The 15,291-nt window shown below is 39.3% G+C and overlaps 1 protein-coding gene across 1 annotated transcript; it reads left to right on the forward strand.

Moving 5' to 3' along the window:
* Positions 1-274: 274 nt before the first annotated feature.
* CAVIN4 (caveolae associated protein 4) lies at positions 275-14,621 on the forward strand. Its single transcript, XM_010214314.2, has 2 exons — positions 275-1,103; positions 13,945-14,621. The coding sequence occupies exons 1-2, from the start codon at positions 693-695 to the stop codon at positions 14,599-14,601; spliced, it is 1,068 nt and encodes a 355-aa protein (XP_010212616.2). The 5' UTR covers positions 275-692; the 3' UTR covers positions 14,602-14,621.
* Positions 14,622-15,291: the final 670 nt, after the last annotated feature.

Here is a 15,291-nt window from a genome sequence, read left to right on the forward strand (position 1 = left end):
AATGTCAGTTGTTGTTTGAAAGATCCAGAGGCATAATACAAATAGGGTGTGTTCAGATGTTTAGCAGGTAGTTTAGGCTTTCAAAATTCCGCATGTAGGATTGAATAATTTGTTCAATAAAAAATGCTTTCAACATTTTGAACTGGAAAAGCATGTCACAATACAATGTTTGTTTTAGTGTGTTTATTTGTTACCTGCTGTGGTAATTGTACCAGACTGAAGACTGAAGTTACTTTGATTGAAAAACAGCTATGTTTACTCTCCTGAGCACTGAATTCCCCCAGAGGAAAGCACTTCAGTAACATGAAAACACAAGTAGATCTTTTAAAACATGCCAGTTTGCTCTCCTGCTTAATTGGTAAGTTACTTAACTTTCCTGGATTAACACTAATAACTTCATCAGTACAGCATGACCCTTTAAATATGTGTTCCTTTCCAGACCCTGCTTCCTAATTTTAGAGGTTTCATATTGCTGAAAGTATCTGAACAATCATGTGTGGATATTTTGTAGTCATGAATATTTGACCCACCTCCAGGAGCGGAGTTGCACGCCCTAGTTTGAGTGCCGCTGAGACCAGCTGTCACGCTGGCTTCTTGCAGTAAGTGCCAGAATTGTTATGACAGGATTTGAACGGCTGTTGAAGGGAACATTTAAACTTCAGCTCCTGAAGACCTGCCTGAAGTGAGGCAAAATGGATCACCGTGAAATTATATTGGAGGCTGACAAAATCCACCAAAATCGTCTGTCAAGTGTCACAGACGATGAAGAAGAACAAGATGCAGCTTATACAATTGTGACAGTCCTGGATAAAGTGGCCAACATTGTGGACAGTGTGCAGGCAAGCCAGAAAAGGATAGAAGAGCGACACAGAGAGATGGAAAATGCAATCAAGACCATACAGATTGATATTTTAAAGCTTGCCCAGGCTCATGGCAATACAGGTTATACAGTTAACAAGTTGCTTGAGAAAACCCGCAAAGTTAGTTCCACTGTTAAAGAAGTAAGGACACGCGTGGAAAGGCAGAGTGCAAATGTACGGAAGGTTGAAGCAAAACAAGAGGAGATGCTGAAAAAAAACAAATTTCGGGTTGTAATCTACCAGGTAACCATGAATGTGATTTATTGTAATGATGATGCAGTTTTGTCACTTCCTTGACAGTTGCTGGTGAATTAATGATACAGTCTGTCCAATATGGGAGCTGTTTTATACTTTCTTTAACATTGGTCTCGCAGTGTCTTTCAGCATAGAGCTATCGGTGGCAGTGCCCACAGTCTATTATTAGCGTTGGTAGGTTTCTCAGTCCATAGTGTAAGATTAACTGCAGATCAGCAAGGACTATTTGTTGCCTCTCTGAAAGGTAATATGAGGCGGACACTATAAATCTTGTCATTCAAACCATGTTTGACATTCATCTCTGTTATTTTTTTCACCATATTAGGTAGGAGTCCAAACAGAAAAAGTGTTTGTAGGCTCTCTGGACTTTCTTTTAACACTAATTTTAAAATGTATTTTTAAATGTATTTATTTTACTTGCAGCATTTCACAAGCTCTTTTTAATGCTATTTTTATCATTATCTCAGTCTATAGCAGTAAATCTACAAACTAAAAGTCAGACCCACAAGCCCACGCCAGTAGTCCTTATGCATGATGTACTTTGGAAATGACTTAACACAGCCAACAGTTTGGCTGCACGTGCTTCCTAGTTCTCCAAGAAGTCAATAAAAAGTGAGTGTTTGACCTCTTTCTAGATTTTTCCTTCAAACGAGTGAGTCCCAAGACTTCATTCAAATAAGTCCTGTTCATCATTAAGTGATCTTGAAATTGTCAGCCCTTCTGAGCAGTGCAGTATGTCCTCATTGTCTAGTTTTAGACCCTAATATTGCATCACTTCATACACGTAAAACATTACTTTCATGACTAGGTCTGTGTTTTTTCACTGAGAATATTTGCCATATATTGATGACAAGTTCTTAGGCATAATTTAACTTTCTTAACTATTCCATTTGTTGATGCTGGGAGGAAACAGCTAAGAAAGGGAGGAGCATAAGATGAAGGTTGAAATGTTACCTCTTTAATGTTGTTTATAACACATGTAGTCAAATTCCTCCTCCTGAATGATTTATTATCAATGTTCAGGAGAAAGTGCAGGTAGAATTTGGCCCATTATTACAATATTTGCAAACTTCACCATCATGATGGAATGGAGAATGGGCGCTTTTGGTTTTTTTTTTCCTTGTAAATTATTTCCCAGATAAAGGCAATAAATATTTCTGCCCCCCTGGTTATTAGCATAATGCTGTTTCAGTGTTGTGATTTCTTTTTTTTTCCCATAATGATTTCTGTAGTGTCAGTGCTTTGAAAATGTTTGTTTTTAAGGAAGTCTTAGTAATATAATGTCAGTTTTTCTCCTAGCAAGACCTGTGTTAGCACACTTTTTAAAATGTAATAAAATATTGTGGAAGCAAATTTACATGCTATAAAAAATGACTACTGCTATTTGTAGTTGTTTCTTGCGAACAATGGCTTTCATGATGCATACTTTCTCTAACTTTCTCTACTTTCCCCTACCTTCAGCAGGGGTTTCTGAACTCTGCTGAATTTTCCAGACAAGAATGACATGCAAACTTTTGCATACATTTAATTCTTAGGTGGTACTTTCCAAAAATTGAAGCAGCATTTTGGATTTCTCTTTCTAGTTTCCTCTTCTGTGATAGCTGAGAACCACATGAGAGGATGAAAGTCATCATCTTTTAACTTTCATACAGGTTATTGGAACACCTTCTCCCTCATCTCATTTTCAAGGGGAAGTGCAGAGGAGGAGAAATATGCTCCTCCCCTTAGAAAACAGCACTTAATATTTTTCTGGTGAATAATAATTACACTGCTCCATAAGAACTGAAGCATACTATGTAGCCAAAAGTTACTCAGTCTTTAAAGTACAGGTATTCAGGCAAGGTTCTTTCACATGTATTTCTACACTATTGCTTTATACCTGTGTGAACATATTGTTGGAGTGCCAATACCTGAATGACTGAGGCTTGACTGCAGTCTGGAGAAGTCTCTTAACAGTTATTAAATCAGTGTTGTGCACCTACACTGTTCACTTGATTTTGTATTTCTGTATAAACAAATTGTGTGTATGGTGGTTATAACAGCTCATCTGCAGCAAGATTTTTATGATGAATCAGGTGGGACATTGTGATACAGCTAATGACGTGTGTGGAGACAGTTGAGAAAACTTATGTGGGTCATGGCATGTGAGTTTTAGGTTTTAATCTTTTGCCAGAACATCAGGATATAAGGAGAAAGGGAACACCAAGTGGTCCACTTTTTTAAAGTGGATATCATTTGCAGAGGGAGTAGGCAAATGATACTGAAATGGCTGGAGGAATTTGTCTTGGGAAACTTCAGCTGTAATGGAAGGAGTTGCAATATCCTCCTATTAAACAGACAAAATAATCATCCTTGACCATAATGATTAGGGAAATAGAGATTATTCATTTCTAAAATGCCGTGCAGTTGAGGAAATCTGGTAGCGGGCTGCTTTCCTTTCCAGGCTGGATGCATGTTTAAAAATACTAGGTTTCTTTGGACTTTCTGTAGAGGTCCTTGACCTTGAAGTGCTATGTGTGCTAGGAGTATAGCTGGGAGCACAAAATACTCTTCACTGTTCAGCTTCTGTTCAGAATAATCAGCTGTGGAAACTCTTATTTCTCTGCAAAGAGCAGCTAGCAGTTGAACTCATTCTGACAAAATTATTCAGAAATTAAAGGACATTTTTCTTTTTAATCCCAGAAGAACTTGTTTCATTTTCTCTCCTGTGTGTTCTGGCAGCCCCTCTTTGGATGGGAGTGTAAAATCATCAGGAAGTCACTCTTAGGTTACTGGGTTTTTTTTGTTTTGTATTGTTTTGTAGTACTACTGTATATATGCATCAGAAACTAGTAAAAATACCTGTGAAGGGACACATGCATTTTTTGCATTACTGTTTGACATGTAAAACTAGGGGACAGTCACAATGGACATGTCAGAACCTTGACTAGTCTACAGCAGTTTTTGTTCTCCCCTGTTCCACCACATGTATGGTGAGGCACTGATAGAAAAAAATCTTGCGTTTTTGACTCAAATATAAAAATAAAAGTGCTCTGTTATATTCTGACCACTGCTTTTCTGCAGCTTTAAGATTTATACTTCAAAAAAGCTGAGATCAAGAGTTTAACAAAAGTGGCAATAGCCACATCTGCAGTGAAAGTAAAAGTCAGAACTTAATGAGTTCAAGATACAAGGTTCCAAAAATGAATTCCAGAAGACCTGGCATAAGAACACACCATCCTTTGGAAAAAAGTTTTGCCTCCAGCTGTTGTGAGAAAAAAAAACTGTGATCTGAAAGACAGCAAATACAATGAATTGTATTTTAAAAAGACAAAGGAATTTATCTGAATAATATCCATTCATCGGATATCTTTAGTACGTAAGAATGATGGGCATAGAATGGGTTATGGCAGTGTCCTGAAGAACAGAATCATCAGTGCCATGGAGTTAAGTATGTTACCAAGAACATATTTTACTATACCCTACCACAGAAACATGATAGACCTTACCTTTTTTTTGAATTTTATGTATCTGATAGCTTACCATGTATGAATTTTATGTATCTGATAGCTTAACAAATATTTTGAGTAAAGAGCAAATGACAATAGGCTGTGCTGCCATGTGAAGTGAGATTTGTGACAGGTTTCCAAAAAGGATTGTTTTTAAAACCAACATTGTCAGTTGTTAATATGTTCAGTAATGATGTTGGCACAGGAAAAAAAAAAGGTAAATGTTAATAAAATATAGCAAAATGAGGAGCTCGCAGAACAGACAAAGAAGTGAAGATGGAGTAATGGAAGCTTAAGTATAAACACTGGCAGATTCTTTACTTCGCAGAAATTTTTGGTGAGTTTGTTTTGTGAGGCCTCATGGTTTGTAAAGCGCGCACACACACACACACACACAAAAGTATAGTATATTAATTGTTCACAGTGGACTGAGAGTTCACTTCGTGTGGTGAAATGCAGTCTCGCAAGATACTTCCAGAAGTGAAGTACGAAAAGCTTCTTGGAACCCATCTGAAACATGATGTGCTGCTCTGATCACTTATGTTCAAGTAAGGAAAATAAAGCTGAATAAGTTCAGAAAAGGGCTACCAAGATGATCTTTAGATGATCGCAGAGGACTGCGAAGCCCTATTAAATTGGAGGAAACTAAAAGGATTTAGTTTGGTTTAGTCCATCAAAAAGGACTGAAATGGCTTGTGGTTAGCGTTTATAAATACAGTGGGGCAAGGATGAAAAGAACAGTAAAGAACATTTACAAAAGATTAACTGGGTATAAACTGTCCGTGAATTAATTTAGGTTAGAAACCAGAAATGAATTCTTAGTCATAGAGATATGCAGGTCTGGATAAAGCCGCATGCTAGAACACATGGGCATAAATAAACTTAAATTGCTATTAAAATGGCATAACATGAACACACATGGATCTGCAATAATTTTAAGAAAAAAAAAATGAAAGCACATTCAGCCAGCAAGAACACTATAATTCCAAGGATGTTTTTATGAGGTAGGATATTTGTAATGGAAGAGATAGAGGGGATGGGGGGTGGAGAGGGAGCTGTTGAATCATTTTTGTATTCTTAAAATGAAATAGGTTGTTTATTTCACAGAACCCTGTTTATATAGCTTAACGGGACTCCCCAGACCTAGTCTTTTGTGATGATGCTAAGAAGAAAAGGCTCTAATCCTCTCAGGGCTGCTATTGATTTTTGTTGAGTGCTTGGCTTTGCTTGCATTTAGCCTACAAACCATTCAAATAGTTCATCTACATAATGAGTCTCCATTTTGTTTACCCAGGTTCTTGGAGGCAGCTCAGAAGCTGTAGTCAGTCACTGTGGGAACATAGTATCTTCAGTGATATGTTTTATCCCTGAGTCTCAGATTCAAGAATAAGTGAGCTTGAATTTGATAATATGCAGTTAGATTCGTAGCACTAACTGAAATTGCTTTCTTATAGCAGGTATTACTGGAATCAAGCCGATCAAAACAACACAGTTACAAAAGCAAGAAACATCTGAATAGCAATTCCAGAATGTGGGATGGGAGACATTCTAACAAGCAATAGATTCCAGTATTGTGAATGTTTGTATGTAAGCTAGCCTGTAGATTGTCTTTAAGAGATCGGAGAGAACTTTTTCAATCCTGATTTCACTTAGCCTGTTGTATACTTCTACTTTTGAATACAGTGTCCATGTTATAAAATCTATTACTCTCCATTGTGTTTAATGAGGATTGTGTGGAATCCATGTGGATTAACCCTGGTGATTGTGAGAATTGTGGCAAATGTGTGGGCTTCTGGTGTACTTCACAGCACAGCCCTGATCTAGCTGGCTTACAAGAACAGATGAATGAAAGAATCAAAACACCTTTGTTGTTGTTGTACCACATCACGTGATCACTCTTTCTTGCTTGCTTACAAAGCTTTGATATCTACAAATAAATAGGAAGTGACAAATTTCACTGGTTTCTTTGCAAACTTGCAGATGTATTTTCTAGGCCAGCTCTGTAAAATAACAGTGTGAAGTCTGCAAATAAGTGTGAAGCTTTCATCTTTGAAAGGACATGATTAAAAAAAAAAAAGGAGCAGTGCTTGAGGAGTGGAAGAAGACAATGTCACTCAGGTTTTTGTAAAGGGCAAGAAGGAATCATAGAATGCTTAAGGTTGGAAGGGACCTCTAGAGGTCATCTAGTCCAACCCCCCCTGCACACGCAGGATCACCTAGAGCACATGGCACAGGACTGCGTCCAAGTGGGTTTTGAAGATCTCCAGAGAAGACTCCATAACCTCTCTAGGCAGCCTGTTCCAGCGCTCTGTCACCCTCACTGTTAAGAAATTTTTCCTTAAGTTGCTGTGGAAGTTTTGATGCTTTAGTTTGCGGCCGTTTCCTCTAGTTTTATCAGTGGGCCCCACTGAAAAGAAGCTGGCACCATCCTCCTCACTGCCTCCCTTGAAGTACTTATAGACACTGATCAGGTCTCCTCTCAGCCTTCTCTTCTCCAGGCTGAACAGGCCCATCTCTTGCAGTCTTTCCTCATAGGGCAGATGTTCCAGGCCCCTGACCATCCCTGTAGCCCTGCACTGGACTCTCTCCAGCAGCTCCACATCCCTCTTGTACTGGGGGGGTCCAGAAATGGACACAGTATGTGGCCTCACCAGGGCTGAGCAAAGGGGCAGGATCATCTCCCTTGACCTGCTGGAGATGCTCTTCTTGATGCACCCCAGGATCCCATTGGCCCTCTTGGCCACAAGAGCACACTGCTGCCTCATGGTCAACTTGTCGTCCACCATGACACCCAGGTCTTTCTTTGGAGAGCTGCTCTCCAGAAGGTCAGTCCCCAGCCTGTACTGGTGTCTGGGGTTATTCCTCCCCAGGTGCAGAACCTTGCACTATCAAGTTTCCTGAGGTGCTCTCTGACCCAATCTTCCTCTACCCAGGGCAAGTCTTCCTTTCTACAGGTTTCTTCTCTTGTTCCTAGGACCTGGGACTCTAAAGGGCTACCCTTGGTAAACACCAAAGCAAAGAAGGCATTCAGCAACTCTGCTTTTTCTGTGTTATTCGTAACCAGGGTACCCACCACATTCACCAGCGGACCCATGTTTTGCCTGATCTTCCTTTTGCTGTTAATATATTTGAAGAAGTTTTTCCTGTTATTTTTAACATCCCTTGCCAGATTGCGTTCCACACATGCCTTAGCTTTCCTTGTCGCATCTCTGCATTCCCTGACAACGTTCCTGTATTTCTCCCAGAGGGCCTGTTCCTTTTCCACATTCTGTATACCGCTGCCTTCTGCTTGAGTATTGTCACAAGCTCCTTGCTCATCCACACAGGTCTCCTGCCCCCTCTACCTGACTTCTTACACACAGGGATGCACTGTTGCTGGGCGTGGAGGAAGTGTGCTTGGAGTCCCGCTTGAAAACTAACCAGCTCTCTCAGGCCCCCCTACCTTCTAGAGCTCTAGCCCAGGGGATTCTTCTGAGGAGGTCTCTGAAGAGGCTAAAGTTGGCCCTCCTGAAATCCATGGTTGCAAGGCTACTTACAGCCCTGCTTCCTCCTCATTGGATCATGAACTCCACCAACTCATGGTCACTGCAGCCGAGGCTACCTCACTTCACATCTCCAAGGATGTGACCCAGAGAAGAAAGACCAGGGAACTACAAAGCAGTCAACCTGAACTCAGTACCTGGAAAGGTGATGGAGCACTTAGCGCTGAATACCATTTCCAAGCACATAAAGGACAAGAAGATGATCAGGAGTAGTTCACATGGATTCACCAAGGGGAAATCTTGCTTACCCAATCTGTAGTCTTCTTTGATGGAATGATGAGCTGGTAGATGAAGGGAGAGCTGTAGATGATGTCTACATTGATATCAGCAAGGCTTTTAACTGTCTCCCTTGACATCCTCATAGGCAAGCTGATGAAGTACAGGCTAGATGAGCAGACAATGACTGAACATTGTCTGAGTAGCTCAGAGAGTTTTGATCAGTGTCACAATGTCTAGTCAGAGGCCTGTAGCTAACGGTGTCCCACAAGGGTCCATACTGGATCCCATGCTGTTAATCATTGACTTGGATGAAGGGACCCTCAGCAAATTCGCTGATGGTACAAAATCAGATGGAGTGGCTGATATACCAGAGGGCTGTACTGTCATTCAGAGGAACTTTGAAAGGGACGGGCTGCAAGGAACCTCCTGAAGTACAAGAAAGGCAAGTGCCGGGACCTGCACCTAGGGAGGAATAATCCCGGCACCAATACAAACTGGGGGTTGAGCTGCTGGAGAGCAGCTCTGCAGAGAAGCACCTGGGTTTCCTGGTGGACAACAAATCAACCATGAGACAATGCATTAGGAAGAGTGCTGCCAGCAGGTGGAGAGAGATTATCTAGTCAGCCTTGGTGAGGCTGCATCTGAAGCACTGGGTGCAGTTCTGGGCTCCCCAGTACGAAAGACATAGAACTATGGGAGAGAGTCAAACAGGGGGCTGATTAGGAGACTGGAGCATCTCTCATAAGAGGAAAGGCTAAGACACCTGAGCCTGCTCAGGCTGGAGAATGAGAAGATGAAGGGAGAATCTTATCAATGTGAATAAGTATCGGAAGGGAGGGTGTCAAGAGGAATAGGCCAGACTCGTTTTGGTGGCATACAGTGATAGAAAGAGAGGCAATGGCCACAAACTGAAACACAGTTCTATATGAATATGTGGAAAAACTTCTTTCCTATGAGGATGACTGAGCACTGGAACGGGTTGCCCAGAGAGGTTGCGGAGTCTTCTTCCTTGGGAACATAATCCTGGATCACATGCTTGAGCTGACTCTGCTTGAGCCAGAGCAGTTGGACTAGATGATCTGCTGAGGTCCCTTCCAATCTTAACCATTCTATGTCCTTCTGTGATGTAGCTTTCTTCTGGAGCTAGCTGCTAATAAGCCTTCCTATTCAGCGTGCCACTGGAACCAAGGACTTTTTCCAATTGTGGTGTAGCTGGATAATGCTTTGCTCATTATAGCTTTCTACAGTCAGTTAATGAGATGAATTTCTCTATGGTCACTACATTCTCTTGGTTAGATTTATGAATTTTTGTCAGAATTTAAGGAAACAAAGGATGTCTGTTAGGCTTCACAAGAATGAAATGAGAGGGATTGACTGTTCTGACTACCCCACTTTTTCATTATGTAAAAATGATTGCAAAATGATTGCACTTGGCCATAAGCTTTTAAATGTTGAAGTGCTTATTCACTTGATAAAAAACCCTTAGGTGAGCTTTTAAAATCGTTTTATTTTTCTCCTATTACAGGAAATTTTGGCTTGATGGCAGTGATTTTTAAGTGAATATTTACAGAAGGAAAAAAAGGAATACTTAAGATTTACAAAACTTCCCTCTTAACTTCTTAGCAGTTGTTTGGGATTGATTTAAAAACTAATGACAAGATGTTTTATTGATTTACCTTGGATGCTGGTGTCCATAACAAATCATTCATTTAATATGCAAATTTCTAGGATTTTTTTTTGACATCACCTTGATACACTTTCATACTTGCACACTACCTGTCCTTTGCATCACTGTTGTTATAGACACCACACCATCAGCAAATGGATGACCCATAGATACTACACCCACACACTGAGAGACCTACTACCAATTTGCTGTTTTGCACACTGCTTCAAAATGATCAGGTGTTTATTAATCCCCTCTGTGATAATCATAAGAATATTCCCCCCCAACATCCCTATAGCACTGAGGGTTCTGAGGATTCCGGGGGTTCTGGCCCTCAGTTCAGTGAATGCAGTACTTAAAAGATTTTAAATGTTTAATACTCAAAATAGGGAAAGCCATAGTTTGCTTTTAAAATGCATTCTTAGCATGCTGTGTCAAGAGCAGCAGCAAGCACTCCTGAATTGTATGACTTTTGCATTACAACGTTCTACTGTTAGTTTTGTTTGTTGTTTCTTATGCAACAGCTCTAACTAATCAAATTCCTTACAGATTTGTGTTCTCTTTCTGCCCATCTGAACTCAAAATAGAAATAGACTCAAATCTTTCAAAGCAAAACGTTTTTTTCCCTCCTTCAAGAAAGTCATGAAACAGATGGCACAAATAGTTGGTTTGGAGGTGCATCAAAAAAAAAAACCCACCTCACATTATCTGTCTCCTTAGCAGCATAGCACTTAATTTACTTCTTCTCCACTTCCCCTCCCTTTCTCCTTCATAACCTCACCCTCTTTAGAGATGTTCTATTATCTGAAGAAAAAATGCTATATATTCCAGTTCTCCAAGCAAATTACAAAATCCGTTCACATGTTTGTAATGCATAAATGACACTTGGGAAGGCAATTGGATAATTCGTAGCATCATTCTGGATTCTCAGCAGAGAGTGACTTTGTATCCAGCTCCATTCTCAGATTGGTAGAAAAGGCATTTGTGTGTTTTAGTAGAGGCTGAGCAGCAGTCAGACTCAAGAAGCTGGGTAGTGAGAGCATATATGTACATCTGTCACATATACATCATGTAAAAAAAAAAAAAAACACAACTCCCAAACCAACCAGTTCTCTCACTCATTTGCTGACCTTTTTCTGGAGCAGGATTAAAAAAAAAAAAAGAAAGAAGTTTTACTTTGAAATGTTTGAGCCTACTTTGAGTTTGTGGACTGCTGGATTATATTTTCAGGAAATCATAGCCATATAAGCATATTAGGAACAGAGCAAGCACCGTCTGCAGGGTGTGTTCCACCCAGGAGGAATGATGGAAGGAAGGGGAAGGTTCTGCTTCCATAGCTTCATTTCTACCTTCTTGATCCTGGTAGGTGCAAGCCTTTGTTTTTGCAGGTTGGCTGGGCAAACAGAGTAGATATGCTCTGCATGGTCACATGACTGCATAGCCCTCTTTTCTCAGAAAATCAGGTTTTAAAAAAATCTATTTGGCATGGCCTTTTACTATGAAATAGTTTACTGACCTCATTTTATTTGAACATTGACAAATTCAGCTAAGAGATCCTCCCTTCCCTCCAGTGAGGTGGTAGTAGCAGATATGAGCACATTCTGGCAAAAAGCTTATTCAGACTTTTAAGTTTACAAGCAGTACCACCAGAACACCTTCTAACCTGAGGCTGCTCAGGCCTGCTATTTCCAGTCCTGTTTTCAAGCTAAGAGGAATTGCTATCCAGTGGTTTAGGGCTTTGTCCTGTGTAACTGAAGTCAGTAGGTGGTTTGTCTTCAGTTTTAGTGAGACAAGCTGTTACCTTTACACTTCAACTCCATGAATTTCCCATCTAATGCTAACAAGTATTGCTCTGGCTTTAGGAAGGATGAATTTCTGTCTTCTCTCTATCCCACTGATGCTTACTGATAAGAAAAAAATGTTTGTGGTGGGGGGTGGTGTAGGAAAGAAGTACATGAGGAAGGTCTCTTGGCGAGACTAATCATTTTATTTTATTATGGCACACTATCCAGGTTCAATAATATTTTCCACTTTGGTAACATCTTCTATTCATGCAAACATTAAAGCTAATTTTTAGCCTTAGAACATTTGTTTCTATGACGTGCAGAAACTAAGGAGAAAGAGAAAATCAGACATTTGGCAAAGATCATTCTCAGTCTGTCTCTGCTTCCTCTCTTTCTTTTTGAAAGTATTCTTGATATGTAAAACAGACTTTATTCCCCATGTTGTATTAATTTTTTTTTATGTACTGAAATTTCAGAATAGTCATTATGGAAACATTTTTGTTACAATTTACAGCTGAAACAGTAGGCTATAATTAACAAACTTTGAGGAATTATTATCCAGCTGTGTTTCGGTTCATTTACTGAAGAGAGGAGATTATGTTTATATACAGCAGCCTTTATATAATTAATGTTAATTTGCATGTTAGTAAAGATAACTACTAACAAATTATTGTAGTTTAGTTCTTGTTGATTTTGTCAGAGGAGTTGAATAACTTCTTGAATAACATTCTGCTGTAATCAGTGCAAATAATTTGTCCTTAATTTAAAAACTATTAACGACTATTTTACATGAGGATTTTTAATGAAGCCAAAACATAATGATAGACGCTTAAGTGGGCTTTAGCTGCAGTTTACTGCATTTTGTTTTATAGATTACTAGCATTCTGTAAAATAAAATATGACCTGCTATTGATGAGTCATCATGAAAATGACAGATGACTTCCTGTATGGAATGCAGTTCACAATAAAAATAGGCAGCAAGACCCGCACACTCTTCCTTAGTTCACAACTTCTAATCTCTCTCCTATTCTCTGTATTAAGCAATTAATACTAAGAGTAGAGACCAATCATGACAGGCTCCATAAATCAGCTGAAGCAGTTTTGACTAATGGAAAACAGCTCAAAAAGTTTTATGCATTGTATGCATCTGTACCTCTGCTCTTTGCAGAGGAGCGTGTGCGCAAGTATGGAAGTAACAGGTAGCAAGGAAGGGACTGGCTCACTGATTCTGACCACAAATTTATAATGCCTATGCAGACTGCAGTCTTCAGATCAGGGGATCAATTCTCTTAAGAAATTATCTTTGTTCAGATAGATCATAATATTGATCCTTTTCATTACAACAAACATCCATCCTTTATTATTATTATAAATTGTTGTTACTGCCCACCTATACAGGTCACCAACAAACTGTTCAAAGAAAGAGGTTCTTTGTCTAGACCATGTATGTTTCCACATGGAACAAGTAAAGATCACGGCAGGCAGCAGGTGCAGAGTAAATTGTATGGCAGTAGAATTACTGAATTACATGTCATTCCTTTACTGACTTTGACCCCTGCTGAGTGAACAAATGTAGGTTAATGTGTTGAGGTCTGTTGCCTTTTGGGCACCAGCAGAAAAGTTTGGTAAGTTCCATTTACTCAAAAATGTGCAGTTCTCTTAATGCCAGTTAAGGGAGGAAGCCACAGGCACTCACTCATAGAGGAGTGCTCTGCTGATCTAAGCATAGAAGCCTATTTTGTCTTACAGAATGTATACTGCTACTGTTGAGAAATAAGGGATCTAGATCCAATCTCAGAGCAGCTCATCAGCTTCAAAAAAACATATACTAGGCATATCCATCTGAAAACCATTAGGGGACAGTAAACATTGGACTGCTGTAGGTAAAAATATACAGAGAATGAATCTTTATTTAAGTATAATGTTTTTACAAAACTTTTTAGAGGTTTCTTACAGCTCTTTGTATTCGATATACATCACATATGATGGTACAAGTCTACTTTGCTTTGTTGCAATATTTTACATACTTCAGTTGTCAGTATTAATTAACTGCAAGCCAAAAAAAATGCTTGAATTACCATCTTTTAAAAATATATTTGCAGGAAGATGACTCTGTACTTTCATTCACAGGAAGAAACCGAGTGTCCTTCATCTCTCTCTGTTATCAAAGAGAGGACAAGAGGTGAAAATCTAGAGGATGATTTCTTCCCAGCTGATGATCTGTCTTCTGATGAAGAATATTATATCGAAGAAAGCAAAGCAACCCATTTCAAGAAATCAGGCATGAGGCGCATAGACGATATCAAAAAGGCATTTTCAAGGGAAAATATCCAAAAGACAAGACAAAATTTTAGAAAGAAAGTAAATAGGCTTCGAACTAGAATAGTGACCCCTGAAAGGAGAGAGAGGATCAGGCAGTCAGGGGAGAGACTGAAGCAATCTGGGATAAGGTTCAAGAAAACCATTTCGCAAGCTGCCCCAATGAAGGAGACATTCAAGATCCATAAAAAAAATAAAGAACGAGCAGTAGCTGAAGGTCAGGAGGGAATTCAGGAAGGCGATATGCGCATAGCTTCTGAAACTGCAGCAGCAGAGCCCTTCACTGAAGAGATCTCTTATACAGAAGTGACTACTAAGATAAAGAAGGACAAGAGCAGTGGAACAAAAGGTGTGTCAGAATCAGCTGAAAAAGTAGAGGGAATCCCAGAAATCAGCTTTAAGCAGGAAGGAAAAGAAGGAGGAGGAGGTGATAATGTCCCTCTATTAGACTTAAAACAATCAGCATAAGAAATCAATTAACATATGTACCATACTCTCTGTACTGAACAGGAGAGAACACTACAGATTCAGCTTTAGCAAAATGGGTGATGTTTTATTATACCAGAAAATATATGGGTGTTGTTCTGTCATTTACATTTGTGTCTGTAGTGTTCTCTTCCTGATGAAAAGACAAGAAATAATGCAAGTTTTAGAAAGGGGCTCCCACTTTCTTGATGTGTACCAATAGCTATCCTTATCCCCAAAGGAAGTTATGATTGTACATAAAAGAGAGATGGAAACCTGCTGTATTTTTAAGATTGATTTAGTATTCGCTTAAAAACCTAATATTCTCTGTTTTATGTGCAACAGTATAAAAACATTTCCATTATCTTACTAAATTTTCTATACAGAAAACAATCAATAATCAAAGTATTACTTTGTATTAGCAGAAGGAAGAACTACAAAAGGTTCCTATGCTGCTATAAATATCTTTTCTTTCATGGGCTTTCACTGACACAGCAGTAGAAAGAAATTTCTGCTTTATCCAGAGTGTGACAAAATGAAGCAGAAATGATCCTATGATGGTTTTTTGGGGAAATATTTGTTTGTTTGTTTTCTCAGTGGAAAAGAGAAGTCTTTGAATGGAATAAAGATTGTTTCCAGAGCTCTGAAAGAGGAAGGAATGATGGAGTTTAGCAAGGCATTCTCTGCTCTTAT

The sequence above is a fragment of the Tinamus guttatus genome, unplaced genomic scaffold (assembly GCF_059628265.1).
Source record: "Tinamus guttatus ecotype Peru unplaced genomic scaffold, ASM5962826v1 Tinamus_guttatus_pri_ptg000409l, whole genome shotgun sequence".
Classification (NCBI taxonomy): domain Eukaryota; kingdom Metazoa; phylum Chordata; class Aves; order Tinamiformes; family Tinamidae; genus Tinamus; species Tinamus guttatus.

Bases quoted from the DNA above. Each gene is read 5' to 3' on its own strand.
- CAVIN4 (XM_010214314.2), top strand. From the start codon at position 693: ATGGATCACCGTGAAATTATATTGGAGGCTGACAAAATCCACCAAAAT. The intron at 1,104-13,944 runs GTAACCATGAAT...TTTCATTCACAG, and splicing joins TTCGGGTTGTAATCTACCAG to GAAGAAACCGAGTGTCCTTC.